This window comes from Pristiophorus japonicus, chromosome 1, assembly GCF_044704955.1.
Source record: "Pristiophorus japonicus isolate sPriJap1 chromosome 1, sPriJap1.hap1, whole genome shotgun sequence".
Classification (NCBI taxonomy): domain Eukaryota; kingdom Metazoa; phylum Chordata; class Chondrichthyes; family Pristiophoridae; genus Pristiophorus; species Pristiophorus japonicus.
In genome coordinates this window covers 219,799,451-219,816,237 of record NC_091977.1, presented here as the reverse complement: position 1 = coordinate 219,816,237, position 16,787 = coordinate 219,799,451, and the positions used below count along the sequence as shown (strand labels likewise).

Genomic DNA, 16,787 nt, shown 5'->3' with positions numbered 1-16,787 from the left:
TTAAATTGATGCTGGATTATGCAACAATAAAGAGTGAGAATGGTTGGATTAGTTGAGAATTCAAACTTTTGGTACAGAGCCTGGAAAAGACAGTGATTGTGGTGAGCTCCTAATATGTGCAAGGAGTTCTCTTTGTCACTGCTGTCAGACATTTAAAGTTTTAAACTGGGCACAAATGCTGATAATGATTCCTCTCCATAACCTATAGCTATATTCTCAGCTGAACAAAGTTTAGGATAATCGTGTCATTATCATTTGTTCAAAGTGGATTTTACAAGTACAATCTGTGTTTTGTTAGTACATTCTAGTCACTGTCATTGGATTGGCGCAAGATTTTAAAAAATTCTTCTGGGAAAGACTGCAATACATTGTGAGAAAACATCTTTGCCAAGGAGCGGCCGAGTCTGTGTTCCACTACGCTGCTCATCAGCAGAACCCATGACAATATGTTGCAGTCCAGCATTTCAAATAGATGAATAAAATCTGAATTAACTAAATCTGCTTTTTATGGCTCAAGTGGTTTCATTAAACTCAAGCACTCTGTGCTACAGTGCTTTAATGAATGCATGCCATATGCTTTAAATGTTCTGGTCAATAGCTGATAAAAAAAAACGGTATAATAAAGCCAAGAAAAAAAAGATGTCCTTGTGATAGGCCTCTGTCAAAGGAGTTACTTTAAATTCAGTAACTACTATCTAGACAATATGGCTTGCAATTTATGACCCAAAGGTAGTCATACATTATTGGAATATAGCCTACTGAGCTTCACATTACACAGATGTGAAGCCCTGATTATAGTTGCTTCATAATTAACAGTGATCAGATTTGTTTTGTGGCATAAACGGTGCATGTGTAGAACATTAACCATGGCGCACACTCATTCAAATTCAGCTCAAGGGCTCCGTGGCAGACGGGTCACGAGCTTCAGGGAGTAGAAGCACCAGCTCTTCCATATGTTCTTGCTGCATCTTACTACAACTACGAACGCAAGATAAGTTCCCAAAAGAACCAAATCGTGTTCTGTAATTACAGCACCACTTTCTGCAGGATAGAAATGAGGAAAAGCTAAAACACTCCCTCATCAGATAATTTGTAAATTACTTTACATGGCGGATGCCTAACTCAGTTGGTTTCAACTGCTGAAATTATAAATAATTGTAACAGATGTGGCAATATGGCTGGCCTCCAATAAATGAGACCCTTGATAATATCGCCGACCCTTTGACAGGCCAATTTAATAAAATGTGAACAAAATCTTCTTACTAATAATTTATCATCCTGTTTCCCTATTGGACAAACTTAATTACCCTAGCAGTTAACAAGGTCACACCCAGATGCCAACCTCTGCTACAGTTTTGATAATACAATCAGCAATTGAGGGGCGATGAAAGCTTTGTTGTTTTTTCATTACCTGGCTTCAGATAAGCACAGGTGGCTGAGCCTTGCTTGTCAGTTCTTAATAATTATAGACTATTACGGAATGCATAGTTAGCACATCGAAGAGCGTGCGTTAGCATTTTTTTATATGACTGAGGTGCTACCTTATCAGGGAGTATGTCCCGTGTGACTAAGGAACTTGTGCAGTGTTATATCCTGCATTGGAAATGTTAGTTTCAAGGCAGTGTAGGACTTTTGTTTCCTTTGGTTTGACATTGCAAAGAATTATGTTACCATGGTACATTAAAACACAACAAACCGTTAGCTCTTTAAAAAAAAAAATTTATATTTTTGAATTTTGAGGAATGTATTTGAGTATAGATTGCTGAACGCAATGATTATTTTGGTTTGGAATTTTGCAAATATACAAAAGTTAATTGCTTCTCCTTCACAAGCAAGGGATCCTTTTATTTGGTTTACACAGAAGACGGTTGAGGTGGATGCCTGTCCACATGTTTCTGGACATGTTTGTTATAGTCTTCTAAAAGAATAAATGGATTGGCTTGTTGCAATCTAATTTCTGAATGGTCCTGACTGGCTTGGTTCCTCTTTGACTATATTGGACTGTATTGCCTGTACCATCATGAGCAAAATGTGATCTGTACAGCAAATGGAAACAGACTGAAGCTTTAATTGTTTGCAGCTCTAAAATCCACATAGACCCGCAAAATGAATACTGCCTTTTTATGGAGCGAACAATGAATGGTATGCTATACTGCAAAATATCTGGATTGATTATCAGCCCAGTGTTAATTTTATAAGGGGCTACTTGTGGGTGTTGCAACTGAAGGGTAAGGTCAATGCCTACAACATATAAAAAAAAACCACTGCAAATTAAGATAGGTTTGAGCTGTGTCTAACATAAGCACAACTGTGTATAAGCTGATAAATATGGACCTTGGTGTTGAAAGTGACATTTTGAACTTATTAGTTGATATGCTGCATTGTTCTTCTCAGCTCATCAACCTTTGCACTGGCCATTTTTCTGGATTAATGTCCGAACAGATTCAATCAGCACATTGCTGAAAAAGTGAGAACCTCTTAAATAGAGAAAAGGAATCAAATTGGAAAAGTTGGTATGATTATATCTCGACAAAAAGTGCATATTTGCAAATAGAATTTTAGCATATATGATGGTCTATAATGAGTCGCACACAACCGTACCTTGATATGATTTTTCCAGTGTAACACAGAAAACATTGATTGGAAAATAAAGGTGATCTTGTTGAAGGTCAAAACATCATTAAGAAAGCTGGGATTTTAAAATGAATGTCATTGGTGTGAAAAGGAAAATGATCCAAAAATTCCTCAACTTGCTGATCTGTAGCCAAGGAAAATAAAACCAGTATTGAACATTTTTTGATCAGAGATGTGTAGTAAACTGGCCATTTTACAATCACATAAGCTGCTCTTCTTCACTGCTCTAGGGTCAGGCATTCATCATTTGTTTTAGTTTATACCTTTCTAATCATGCACCTCTACAATGTGTAAGGACTTTTTGTAAGAAATTTGAGACTCTAATCCCTTGATGAATGGCAGTTTAAATGATCAAACAACACTGAAGGATTTTACTCCACACTAAAAGTAATTAGGCAAGGGTATTGAGGGTTACGGAACCAAGGCGGGTAGATGGAGTTACAATACAGATCAGCCATGATCTAATTGACTGGCCGCTTCCTTGTTCCTAATTATCAGTATTATGTTTTCTATGTACCTTTAGTGTCAAATCAGACCTATTTAGTTTTAAATATGGAGTAAACAAAGAAAATGGATATTCCTGTTAAATAAGTTGCTTGGGGTGTTTTATTAATAAATGGGTATGTTATAGAGGTATTTGCTTTTCTCCTCTGCTAAACCGACTCACCAAATAGATAAATCAGTCGAGGAGCAGAAACATCAATTTTAGAAATATCTGCCTCCGTTTCTTTCTGTTCCATATTTCCGAATCATGAAGCATTTATTGTGAATGTGCCTATTGGCGGGGAGGATGTGGAAGGCTATAAGAGTTCAAGAGAACAGAGTTTAAAAAAATTCTAAATCATGTCATAGGCTGCCTTACTAAAAAGAATCTTGTAGCCAAGGCAAGTTTATTTTGAAAAAAATCTGAATCTACAGGCTGAAATTGTTGGTGTTTTGGACAGTCTTTGCTCCACTCTTCCCATTTTGATCTTAGCTGAATTGTATAATCGGCTATTGGCAATAAATTGTATACTGGTATATAGCCAAAGTAATTTGAGTGAGCTGTTCAATGAAATCCTTTTATTTTCTGCAACCAGCAGATGAACCGTGATTCCTCCAGTGATTTAGAATACCTAGTTACTACTCAGAGGGCAGAGATAAAGTTATTGAAGGAGAAACTTAAAGTAACTAGTGGAAAATTAATGGAACGTGTTGTTGATGATGAACTGCTGGAGCTTAAATTTGCTGCTGGAGAACGAAGAAGGCATAAGGTATCTTTCATATTATTGTGTTCTGCTGTGATGTACTGTCACGGTTTGTTCAACTTATTCTGAAATATAGTTAATAGATCTTGGATTTAAAAAATTGTTTGCTGACTAGCAGCATATGTACTTCACTGCAGACTGTATCATTATTTTCATCTCCTTTGGGTTTGTTTCCCATTGCTATTCACAAAAACCAAGAAGCCATGTGTACGTTGTCACATTTTGGAAAGATTGCATAGGTTCAGCTTTTTCACGGAGATTAGAACATTTTACATGTTTTGTGAAGGTGGTATATTGCAACAATATGCATGAAGTATATGTCGTAAAAAAGTTGCTATTTAATCTACTGTAAAGGAATCAAGACTAATTATAATTTGACATTACCCATTACATTATCCATTGGGGGACAATCTCGTTTTCTGGGAATAATCAACTGATTTTACTCAGCTGATTTGCTCTCTGTTTCAGTGGTTACTTGATGCAATAAAAAAGATTTGTTCCTACTGTTTCTGTAATAAACAGTGAATACAAAATTGTCAACAATTGCCACACATACTTATAGAAGTAAGAATAACTGTACAAATACTGGGAGAAATCTAACAAAATTGATGCACAGCTCTGAATGCAGGGTGGAGGAGTCCTTATGTAAATCCATCATAAGACCTGCATTGCTATAGCGCCTTACAGGACCTCGGGATGTCTCAAAGCACTTTACATCTAATGAGGTACTTTTGAAGTGCAGTCACTGTTGTAATGTAGGAAACACAGCAGCCAATTTGTGCATAACAAGATCCCACAAACAGCAAGCAATAATAACCAGATAATCTGTTTTTTTTATTGATGCTGCTTGAGGGGTATATATTGGCCAGGTCACTGATGAGAACTCCCCTGTTCTTCTTCGAAATAATGCAACTGGATCTTTCACGCCCACCTGAAAGAACAGACAGTGCAGCGCACCCTTAGTACTGCAATGGGAGCGTCAGCCTAGATTATGTGCTTAAGTCTCTGGAGTGGGACTTGAACCCACAACCTCCTGACGCTGAGGCAAGAGTGTTACCCACTGACCAATGGCTGACATCAATGTAGTTTTTGTATGAAGAGTATTGTACCGAATAGGAAACAATTTCTGCTTGTAAATGCAAATATTAAAGCAGTTTGCTTAGGTATTAATGAGGTACAAGAAGATTAGAGTTCTTCTGTAATTAATTTTTATTTTTACAGTTACCCAAATCTTGACTCTGCTCGAAAGTCAAGTTAAATAATACATACCAAGCTAGAAAACCAACAAAAGCTGACTAATAGCTTCAAAGAAAGTTGACAGCCCCCAGAAGCGGAGAACTCAATGGCCTTGTGAAAACAAGTAGTTACCTTGGAATGGATTTTCGGCTTTGATGATTTTGGGGTGGTAATGGTGGCGGGGCAGTAAAGTTTGCGCCCGGGAACAAATTGCGCCTCAGTGAATAAAATTGGGCAGCTGGGCCCTTCGTCAGGGGGCACAGCGCTAAGGGAGGCGTTGGATGCCTCTCTTGGGCGCAAGCATGGGAAAATCCCGAGCTAAAGAGCAGGGCCGGGAGTGCTCCGAGAGACATCTAGGGAGGAAAAAAAACCCACGTGAACATTTCCAAAACATTGCCCACCCCACCACAACATAAATCAAAAAAATTTAAAAGGAACATCAATCACACTTATCTTAGGAGTCCATTACTTACCTCTCTGCTAGGGTGCGCTGCGGGGCATACAGGTCGAGCTGAAGTCAAAACTCACGGCGGTGTCGCAACCAGGGGCACCACTTCCGGGCAGTGCTGCTTCGTGCAGCCGCAAAACCGGACCCGAGGATCCCTGCAGGGCGTTGGAGGCTGACCGCCCACACACAAGACCTCACCACTGCCTTTACGCCGCTCTGGGGCGAAAAACGGAGCGCAGAAGATCCGAAAATCCATGGTCTTATAACTTATACGTTTACCCAACATTTCTATGCTACAATTTGGAAGAGGTGGAGAATACCCACGTACATGAAAAGCTGAAGGGGTATTACACATTTGAAGACACAATGTATTTCCATGTGGTTCTCTCCAGAAATGTAAGCTTTGACATTTAATTTTAGTAGTTTGTTGAACTTTATTGGAATTGCTTTCTCTTTGCTTGACTTTATATTTTGTGACTAATTTCTCCCATTAGCAGCAGATAATCACTTGCAGAAATAAAAATATTCTTTCCAGCAGCACCACCCATTTTTCTACTGTATTTGAGAAATTTCTTCAGCGTCTAAAATTGGCTTTGGGTATTTTTCCTTTTTGGACATTTTCATTTTTCATTTTATATATGTGGGAGTTTTAGAAAAATGTTTTCTCATTGATTTTTTTTTAATGTCAAAACAATCCCTCTGTTAATAACTAAGACCTTATGAAAAAGGTTGCATTTTGGTTATTTAGCAATACCATTTTTATATGCAAACACAAAGGCCCAGATTTTCCTGTTAAAATAATGATGAGGCTAATGGCGCTCGCTGTTATTTATATGCCGGTATTTATACAGCAACTTCAGCTGAGGGGCAGATGCGCAGTTGAACACGGAAATCGAAAAGTTGCTGTCAAGTTGTGCCGCTTTATCATAGGTTTTGCGAAAACGGCATATCAATGCCTGCCACACCATTGAAATGCATTGAATGGTGTGAAGTTGTTGTATTTGTGTGGTAGATACGAATGAAACTCGGCACAGAAAGTTAAATCTTGTCCATTCCAGTTTAGGTACCCTTATAAGAAATAGGAGCAGGTGTAGCCTGCTCTGCCATTCAATAAGATCATAGCTGATCTGATCATGGGCTCAGCTCCACCTCCCTGCCTGCTCCCCATAACCATTCACTCCCATATCGCTCAAAAATCTGTCTATCTCCATCTTAAATACATTCAATGACCGAGCCTCCTCAGCTCTCTGGGGCAGAGAATTCCACAGATTTACAACCCTCTGAGAGTAGAAATTCTTCCTCATGACATGATATGTGTTAATTACTGCCAAGGAACCTCTCTAGCACTGAAAATTAACTATTAAAAGTGTGGAGTCTCATTCCTTCAGGCTATAATTGTTGGAGATTTAAAAATGTTAAATTTTAAATTGGTATTTTTACTTTTCCTTTCTGCCTTTTTTATCTCATTTTTTCCCTCTTATTCGTTCCCTATTTTTATTTCTTTTTCTGTCCCTGATTTGACATTGAATTCACCCACTCTATTTTAAACCTTCTCCGTTCTGGCACTGTTAATTTCCCAGTCCTTCAATCTGATTGGTTGCAGAGATATCCTGTTGCTTGACCTGTTCACTCGGGTCTCAGATGCCCTGTTTCTTCGCTGTGCTATTATCAGCTCACACTTTCAGCAACTTGCCACGCAAAAAATTTTCAATACTGAATATGTAAGGTAAATTAAGGGCAGACGTCATCAAATGATCTGTTACAGCACAATCTGGGCCATAGTTTATAATGACCATTCATCTGCATATGCTTAAATCTTTACGTGTGCACACAGATTGTGCTGTTTTTCAGATTAACTATACTTGTCTGTGTTTGTTTAAAAGCTATTTATGTACTTTGCATGTAATTTTTAAAATTGCATCTTTAAAACAAAATAGAAAAAACACATTGGCGAGGTGCGATGATACAGCTGTTAGAAAAAACATTTATTATATTCCCGATAACATGTTTGTCAAAATTAGTGAAGAAACCAGAATTGTTTCCTACTGCAATTTGAGTTTCATCCTTTCTTGTGCTGGAGATAATGTACATCTCATACAGACTTCTCAGTTTTTTGTGTCACGTGATTGGCAATAGGTGTGAATGGGCTGCTCTCAAAAGTGAGTGATAGCATCTAATTCTCTTAGAAGTATTGTGTCATGTTTTTTTGGGCAGTGGTTTTTCGAATTTTTCTTTGGTGCCTTGATTGAGAGGTTATACAGAAAAGTGCAATGCTAAAATGTTGTATATTGGCAAGCTAACTGACCATCGGAGCATCAGAACCAGGCTTGATCCTGTTCTTGTCCAGTGGTCACACACGCAGCCACTTTCCAATGGGGATCACTGGAAATTGATTAGGAGCACAAATCCTGCCAATATTGTTTTTTCAGCTCTTTACCAGTGGAAACGTTGAGGCCAGTTTTGCTACTACCGTAACACAGCATGAACTAAACCTGGGGCATTCCTGCTCTTTATTGTTGAGTATTACATCACAGATCCATCAAGGGAGCCCCAGAGAATTATTTCCGCATACATTTTAATTTCTACCATCATATTTTATCAAGGAAATTTGATTTTATGCCAAACTTTGGGTTCAAAACTGATCTTAAATGCAGGAAAGCTTTTTATTTAACTGATAATGATCAATACATTCCACCAAACCTCAATTTTGGTTTGTAGAAATTTTGTATAAGGATCCAAAGGCTCAAAGAGCTATCAAATCTATGATGCCTAAAGTGTTGTCAAATCTGCAAATCATCCTCTTCCCACATATACTCCTACAAAGGAAACTTCTAACAAACATTGGGAGGGCAAGGTATTGAGTTAAGAATAGAATTAGGGAAGTTATGTTAAACTTAATAGAACCATGGTTAGACCATACTTAGAATACTGTGCACAGTTCTGTTCTCCATATTATTAAAAGGACGTAGAGGCACAGGAAAATGTGCAAAAATGATTCACAAGGATGATACCAGAACTAAAGGGTTAAAACTATTAAGAAAGATTGAACAGGCTCGGGCTCATTTCTCTCATAAAAAGAGAAGGCTGAGGAGTGACCTGAAGGAGGCCTTTAAAATATGAAGGGGCTTGATAGGGTAGATATAGAGATGATGTTTAGGCTTGTGTAGGAGTCCAAAACAAGGGGCTGTAAATATACAATAGTCACTAATGAATCCAATAAAGACTTCAGGAGAAACATCTTTACCCAGAGAGTGGTTAGAATGTGGAACTCACTACCACATGGAGTAGTTGAGGCAAATAGCGTAGATGCATTTAAAGGGAAGCTGGATAAGTACATGAGGGAGAAAGGAATAGAAGGCTATGCTGATAGGGTGAGCTGATATAGGGTTGGAGGAGGCTTGTGTGGAGCATAAACAACAGCACAGACCAATTGGGCCGAATGATTTATTTCTGTGCTGTAAATTCCATGCAATTCGATGTGATTCATCATTCAAAATCTTTTCTTAAGTAATTTTATTAGTTTTCTTTTTGGGACTCCCTGTGCTACACACTATCCTTAATTTAGAGGGAATGCAACTTGCTCCCAGACGTCCCTAAATGGTAAATAATAACTTTTATTGATATAGCGCCTTTAACATAGTAAAACGTCACAAGGTGCTTCGCAACAATTTTACAACATGTTAGATATTGACCATTGAGGGAAAGAGAGAAAAAGTGGGAGAAGGAAATGTAAAAAGAGATTAAAGGCTCGGGTCTGTGGAATTGGTCACCAGGAGGTTGTTCAGAGCAGCTTGGTAAGTTCTATGTCACTAGGAATCTTTAAGTGAAAGAATCTGATAAAAATAGGCTATTAAAAGAGATGCCTTATTGTGAATAAGGATAGAATATTAGCATTGGTACAGGCACAGCGGAATACTAAAAGCTAACCAGAGTGGCTAAGGAACATTTGACATAGCCAAGAGGACATCACAAAAACATTTACGGCAAAATATATTTTTTGTTCATTTGATTCACTCATTGTGCTTGGTCCTTAATCTGAGGTTGACCCTTGATCGTAAGATGTCATGGGGCTAGAAATTCGGGTATTAGCGATTTCGCCTGTTTTTGGGCGATAATCATGGAATTTTTTTTCGTGCCGGGTTAGTGTTATTGCTGGAAGTTGCAAAATTCGGCAAACAGTGACCGGCAATAGCAATAGTGCTAAATCCGGCCTTGTATGATGGAATCTGTGCGGCGGAGCCGAAACTTGCGATGAAAAAAAACTGGGCCTTCTGCGCATGCGGCAGTTTTTTTTTCCTCCGATTTTTTTTTTTTTCCGCGATTCTGGTCAGCCGTCGGGGTGCGCCCACGCATGTGCAGTACATCCAGGGCTGAAGCAGGTACTTTTCACAGATCAAGCAGCCACGATGGAAAGAGACTCAAGCAGGCAGAGAGCTCAAAAGTTTAGCTATGAAGTAAATGAGGCCCTGATTGCAGCTGTGCAAACCAGATGGGGAGAATTTAATAGGAGGGGTGCTGGTAAACCCCTTCCAGCTGTGCAAAGGCGATGTGGACCAGCGTGGCTGAGGAGGTCTCCTCAGTCGATAATACCAAGAGGGACCATCAACCATGAAGGAAAAAGTTCAATGACTATTGCAGAGTCCTAAGAGTAAGTAATATTTTTATTCATGCACTCCTTCATTACTTAAATTGTAAATCTGACACATGTTGGTATATGTAGGCTTAGTGTTGCACCTTAATTGCCATGAATGATCGTTACACATTAGTACGACTGTTTTTGACATCTTAAAAAATGTTTCTGCACTTTGATGGCTTCCTCATAAACCATGTGCAACTATCAGGGCCATTAAACAGAGGACTGTATTAAATGCACACAATATGGTATAAGTGCTTTGATGGCTGTGTGTGTGTGCTACAAGAGCAGATGGACCTTCTGGTAACCATTCCAATTGTCAAATTGGCAGGCAAAGTTGTCACATAACCGCCGGGAACAGTGACGCACAGGCGATGGTCCACCCAGACACTGCCGTTAACGGACCTGGAGGAGCACGTGGCAGCTCTGATCAGTGCCTCGGGGAGGTCAACCACCCATGGGGCTGCTGATCTCCTATTCAAAACTAAGGGTAAGTCCTGCAAAATCCCTGGGCTGCGTTGAAGAAATGTGATGTAGTATCTGTGGACTAGGGTTGGGGCAATGTGATGTAGGTCTGTGGGCTCGTGTTGGTGCAGTGTCATGCAGTGCCTGTGGACTAGGTTTGAGACAATGTCATGCAGTGTCTGTGGGCTACATATAATGCAGTAGCGCCGGTCCTTCAAATGAGCCTGTGTTATGTGACCTTCCTCAGGTCACCCTGTCCCCTCCCCTACTGCTAACCACTCGTCAGTTGTTTTCTATTTCCAGATGAGGAGGCGCCAATCAGCCAATGGAAGCCTCCACCTCAGCCCATCGTGTGGGGGTGCGGGGTGCGGGGGGGGGGGGGCACTTCCACGAGAGGAGGAAACTCGGGAAGCTATTCCATGGGGTGGGGAAGAGGGAGACGGCAGCCGGAGGAGAGAGATGGAGATGGAGAGGGGGAGAGAGAGAGAGGGAGAGAGAGATGGGGTGGGAGGGAGAGAGGGCGGGTGGTGGCCAGTAGCTCTGAGCAAGAAGATGCATTGTCAGGCTTTCCCCAATCTGAGGCCCCGGGTCCAAGTGGCGTGCAGCCATGCACTCCCAGGGTTGAATCCCGTATGGCGTCTCTCCGACGGGTGTGTCGGCAAAGCCGGTCTGCTGACAGACAGGCAGACGCACACCTGGACATGGTGGGTCTGTCCAAGGAGAGCATCCAGCTCAGCCAACAGCTCCTGGAGGGCTTGGTTGCTTTTCCCGCAAGCATTGCAATGGCACTATCGGTGGTCACGAGAGAGGGCATGTCTCAGATTGTCGTGGCTGACACTGACCATGCCCAATTGGTCTCGACATTTGGCACTGCTGTTCCCAGTGTCTCAGCAACCAGACCCATCATCACCTGTGAGTAGTGAGGCCAAGCAAGAGGTTTGCCACTCGGAAGCTGGGCCTTTCATACCCAGAGCTTCTTCAGAGGATCCACACATGCCATTGTCTATCCCCCTTGTAGAGGAGGTCTCTGGCCGCGTTGTTGGATGATGTCTTGGTACCACCTTGTGTATGGTCATTGCGCGAGGGAGGAGGGTTAGGATGGGGGGTGGGGGAGAGGGGGGGCAGCAGGTAAAAGATGTTCGGTGCAGGGGTTGTTCTTTCGTTGATTTGTTGCTGTTTTGTTGTGGTTGCTATTTTATAAAAATTTTAAAAATTTCCCCATTCGATCAAGTTATTAAAAGTTCACAAAAATGCTGAATAAATTTTATTCCAGTTTGCAAATTCCGTTTACAATGTTTAATAAATCTTATTCAAGTTACTATATGTTAAATAAATTCCTTTGTTCACCTTAACCATTCCTGTGTAGTGTCTTATTTGCAGAATAAGAGGGGAATAGTCAAGATGGTGGGATAGAGTGGGCAGTCAACGGTGAAACGTGCTGTTCACTGTTCAAGCAAAGCGATGAATTATGAGCTGCTGACGTAAATTTTTTGTCGTGGCTAAAGCTCCACGTGGCCTCCCCGGTGGGGGTGATGGGATGGGTTCATACCAGGCTCCTCCTCCTCCTCCTCGTGGTCCTCCTCCTCCCTCTCTCCTGAGATGGTCCTGCAGTCCACAGTGGCAAATCCTGTCCCTTTATGATGGCTAAGTTGTGCAGCATGCAGCACACCACAATGAACTCAATGTCCTGCTGAGGGGAGTATTGCAGGGAGCCTCCAGAGTGGTCCAGGCATCGGAAGCGATGCTTGAGCACTCCAATTTCAACAATGTCGCGTGTGGCTATATGGCTGTCATTATAGCGATGCACGGCTTGTGTCTGAGGGTTCCGGAAGGGGGGTCATGAGCCAGGTGGCGAGACCGTAACCATTGTCCCCTAGCATCGAGCTCTGGCCTTGTGGCTGATGCTCAAACAGATATGAGACACTGCTCTCATGCAAGATGAAAGGATCATGGATGCTCCCTGGAAATTGTGCGTTTATTGCCATGATGTGCTGAGTATGGTCGCAGACAATCTCTACGTTCAAGGAGTGTAATCCCGTTCGGTTTTGGTAAGCTTGTAGATCCATCAAAGGTTTTCGCAGGGCGATGTGCAAAAATATCAATGGCAGCCTGAACCTTTGGGGAAGCCAGCAATTCATGCAAAACCTACAGCAGTCTCATTCTGTGCCTCCTTGGTCATTGGGAACTTTATAAAGTCCATCCTGCATGCGTACAGTGCAGCAGTCACCTTGCGAATGCAGTGATGTATAGCGTGCCGCAAGATGGAGCATATGTCTGAAAGGAGCCGGAGGCAGAGAAGGCAAGTGCTGCAGTCACCTTCACCTCAACAGGCAGTGCAGTCCTGATGTTGCTGGTAGGCTGTCGGTCTGCCTGTATCAGCTGGCATATCTCTGTGACCACCTCTTTTCGGGAGCGCAGCCTTCGAATGCACAGGTATGAGCGCTGTTCCCTGTAAACTCATGGGGGGATGGGGGGGGCGTAAGGCCTCATCCCCAAACGTCTGCGAGCTGTTTGATTATGCTCAAAATGCTTTTGAATAAGCCGCCTTCCAGCTCGATGCTGCATAGCAAAAGCAGCCAGGAATAATGGCAGAGATATAGCCCCCATTTTTTTAATTTCCTTAAATATCCTTAAAAACGAACTATGAACTAACATAAAGATCACTGTGTAAAACGCAGCCTTCCCTCAAATCCTTTTATGCAATGAACTTTTGCTCCGGTTTTCAAGATGGCGCCGTTAGTGCTGAGTGCGTCGTGGGTCCGACCTGGTAAGACTTGATTTCTGCGGGCGTGTTTTTAGGCTTGCGATAAAAATGGCGACATCGACGAATTTTCTGGCCCCAGTATAAGTGCAGCATTGCACGCTGATTGACTGCAAATGTAACGCCCCTATTTAAAAAAAGGAGGCAGACAAAAAGCAGGAAACTATAGACCAGTTAGCCTAACATCTGTTGTTGGGAAGATGTTGGAGTTCATTAATAAAGAAGTAGTAGCAGGACATTTGGAAAAGCAAAATTTGGTCAGGCAGAGTCTGCATCCACCCTTTCGAGTCCCCTCAATCTTATACGTTTCTGAATTCCAACTTTCCTCCAGAATTGTGAAGATGAAGTCATGTTTGACAAATTTGCTAGAATTCTTTTGAGGATGTAACGAACAGGGTGGATAAAAGGGAACCAGTGGATGTGGTGTATTTGGACTTCCAGAAGGCATTTGACAAGGTGCCACATAAAAGATTACTGCACAAGATAAAAGTTCATGGGATTGGGGGTAATATATTAGCATGGATAGAGGATTGGCTAACTAACAGAAAACAGAGTAGGGATAAATGGTTAATTCGGGTTGGCAATCAGTAACCAGTGGGATGCCGCAGGGACTAGTGCTGGGACCCCAACTATTTACAATCTATATTAACAACTTGGAAGAAGGGACTGAGTGTAACGTAGCCAAGTTTGCTGACGATACAAAGATGGGAGGAAAAGCAATGTGTGAGGAGGAGACAACAAATCTGCAAAAGGACAGAGACAGGCTAAGTGAGTGGACACAAATTTTGCAGATGGAGTATAATGTTGGAAAGTGTGAGGCCATGCACTTTAGCAGAAAAAAATCGAAGAGCAAGTTATTATTTAAATGGAGGAGGATTGCAAAGTGCCGCAATACAGCGGGACCTGGGGGTACTTGTGCATGAAACACAAAAGAATAGTATGCAGGTACAGCAAGTGATCAGGAAGACCAATGGAATCTTGGCCTTTATGGCAAAGGGGTTGGAGTATAAAAGCAGGGAAGTCTTGCTACAGTTGCACAGAGCATTGGTGAGGCCATATCTGGAATACTGCGTGTAGTTTTGGTTTCCATATTTACGAAAGGATATACTTGCTTTGGAGGTAGTTCAGAGAAGGTTCACAAGGTTGATTCCGGAGATGGGGGAGGTTGACTTATGAGGAAAGTTGGAATTTAGAAACATATAAGATCATGAGGGGGCTTGACCGGGTGGATGCAGAGATTATGTTTCCACTGATGGGGGAGACTAGAACTAGAGGGCATGATCTTAGAATAAGGGGCCTCCCATTTAAAACAGATGAGGAGAAATTTCTTCTCTGAGGGTTGTGAATCTGTGGAATTTGCTGCCTCAGAGCTGTGGAAGCTGGGACATTGAATAAATTTAAGACATAAATAGATAGCATCTTAAACGATAAGGGATTATGGGGAGCGGGCAGAGAAGTGGAGCTGAGTCCGTGATCAGATAAGCCATGATCTTATTGAATGGCGGAGCAGGCTCGAGGGGCCGGATGGTCTACTCCTGTTCCTATTTCTTATGTTCTTATAAATGGGAACAAAACCGCTGCCGAATTTTCCAATTGGGCGCTAAATTTTGTACGACTCATTTAGTGCCAAAAAAGGTAACTTTTTCAGCTTCGCCGTGGCGCAAACCGGCGCAAACCTGCCGAATTTCTAGCCCCATGTCTTGTCAAACTGCTGTTGCCTTTGATGATCCTATTGTTAGTCAATGACAGCCATTGTGAGGAATGTGTTAAAGATATTTTCCTGTTCTTTCCGTTCCATTGTTTTGTTAAAAAAGATCAATTTTACTGCTTGGTTCATTTGAGTAGCCGCACAGCCAGTTGGTGTGAACCAAATCTTTTCCAAATTCGATTGAAATGGCAGATCTACTGAGGAATTACATTGTCAATCATGTTTCTCATTTGCTGGTTAGTTAGATTTACTGTTGATCGCAGAGCCCCATTTAGAAGAGAGACGGGACAGTAATATTTTATCATAAGTACCATGGTGCTACAAAACAAATGATGTAGGTTAACATTTTTAAATTTATCTCACCAGTTCTAATTAAAATGTAGTACAGCAGTCACCTACATTTCTCAAAATTGTTTTGGCGATAAATGGCTCCTGCGCTTTGATTAGATGCCTTGGCATGAAACCTCTTCATTTAATCAGCACAGGGCCATTTATTGCCTTGTACACTTCTGACAAATGGGGGTTATTACTTAAGTGACGATAGTTTGGATTCAAATGTAGTTTCCTTTGGTGTGCATTATAGCCTGGAGGGAGCTATTCATAGCATTGTTATATAATCATGTACAGAAGCCCTGCATATATGAAGTCAAGAGTTCATCAGATTTAGTTCATAATTTTTTTTTCAGACAACTCCTACATTTCCGTGGTGTGGATTCAGAATCATAGAATTGTAGAATCATAGAAATTTACAGTACAGAAGGAGGCCATTCGGCCTATTGTGTCGGTGCCGGCCAACAAGAGGCTATCTAGCCTAATCCCACTTTCCAGCTCTTGGTCCGTAGCCTTGTAGATTGCAGCACTTTAAATGCACACCCAAGTACTCTTTAATTAGGGCCCCAAATTGCCCAGGAGTTGCTCCGTTTTTTTTGGAGTAACTTGTTTTTTCCCATTTTGCACATTCAATTTGCACCAGTGTAAGTGAGTTAGTTAGGATTTTTAAAATTTAATTTAGTTTTTTTCAAAAGGGGGCGTTACCAGCCACCTATGCCAGTTTTGGCCATTTACGCCACTTTGGACAGCTAATAGTTGCTCCAAACTAACTTAGGCCAGCAAATGTGGCCACACAGAAAACCCTTGCTGAGAGTTAAGAAATCAACACAGGTAGCCAGAGATAGGGGCGGGAAGGGAAGCGGAGAGGACCTTAGAAAGCACTAAACAAAGCACATCAACATTCAAGAAGCATAAAAACCATCAAGAAGAAATAAAAAAATAAAACCTAAGTCCTACCTTCCTAACTCGGGCCCGGGAAGTCAGCGGGCTGGCCGGTGCGAGTGGCCACTCGGCCGGGGATAGGTGCGGGCTCGATGACCGGGCAGGAGAGTACAGGCTCGCAGAGCACACAGGTAGGCTGGGCTGGGCTTCCAGAAGACACAGGCAGGCTGGGCTGGGCTCCCAGAAGACACAGGCTGCTGGCTGCAGGAATCAATGGGACAGCAGGCCGGCCAGCCGGTGCGGGAGGCCACTCAGCTGGGGATAGGTGCGGGCGCGAACGCTCCAATGCGCATACGCATCGCTGCCAGCACTCTTTCACGCGCAGGGCCCTCGCTCTGCCCCCCAATGGAATTGCCAGGCCGCGCCAAGTCCCGGGAGAGTCA

At 42.0% G+C, this 16,787-nt stretch overlaps 1 protein-coding gene across 5 annotated transcripts in view; it reads left to right on the top strand.

Annotated features, from left to right (window-relative positions):
* The window catches only part of cntln (centlein, centrosomal protein), a 559,253-nt gene that overhangs the window by 158,212 nt on the left and 384,254 nt on the right, over nt 1–16,787 (top strand). For 4 of the 5 annotated variants that reach the window (XM_070886555.1, XM_070886564.1, XM_070886537.1 and 1 more), the window contains one exon: nt 3,714–3,887. In XM_070886555.1, the coding sequence (XP_070742656.1) occupies nt 3,714–3,887 (174 nt within the window). The remainder of the gene's footprint in view (nt 1–3,713; nt 3,888–16,787) is intronic. The other variant, XM_070886546.1, reaches the window with a different exon arrangement.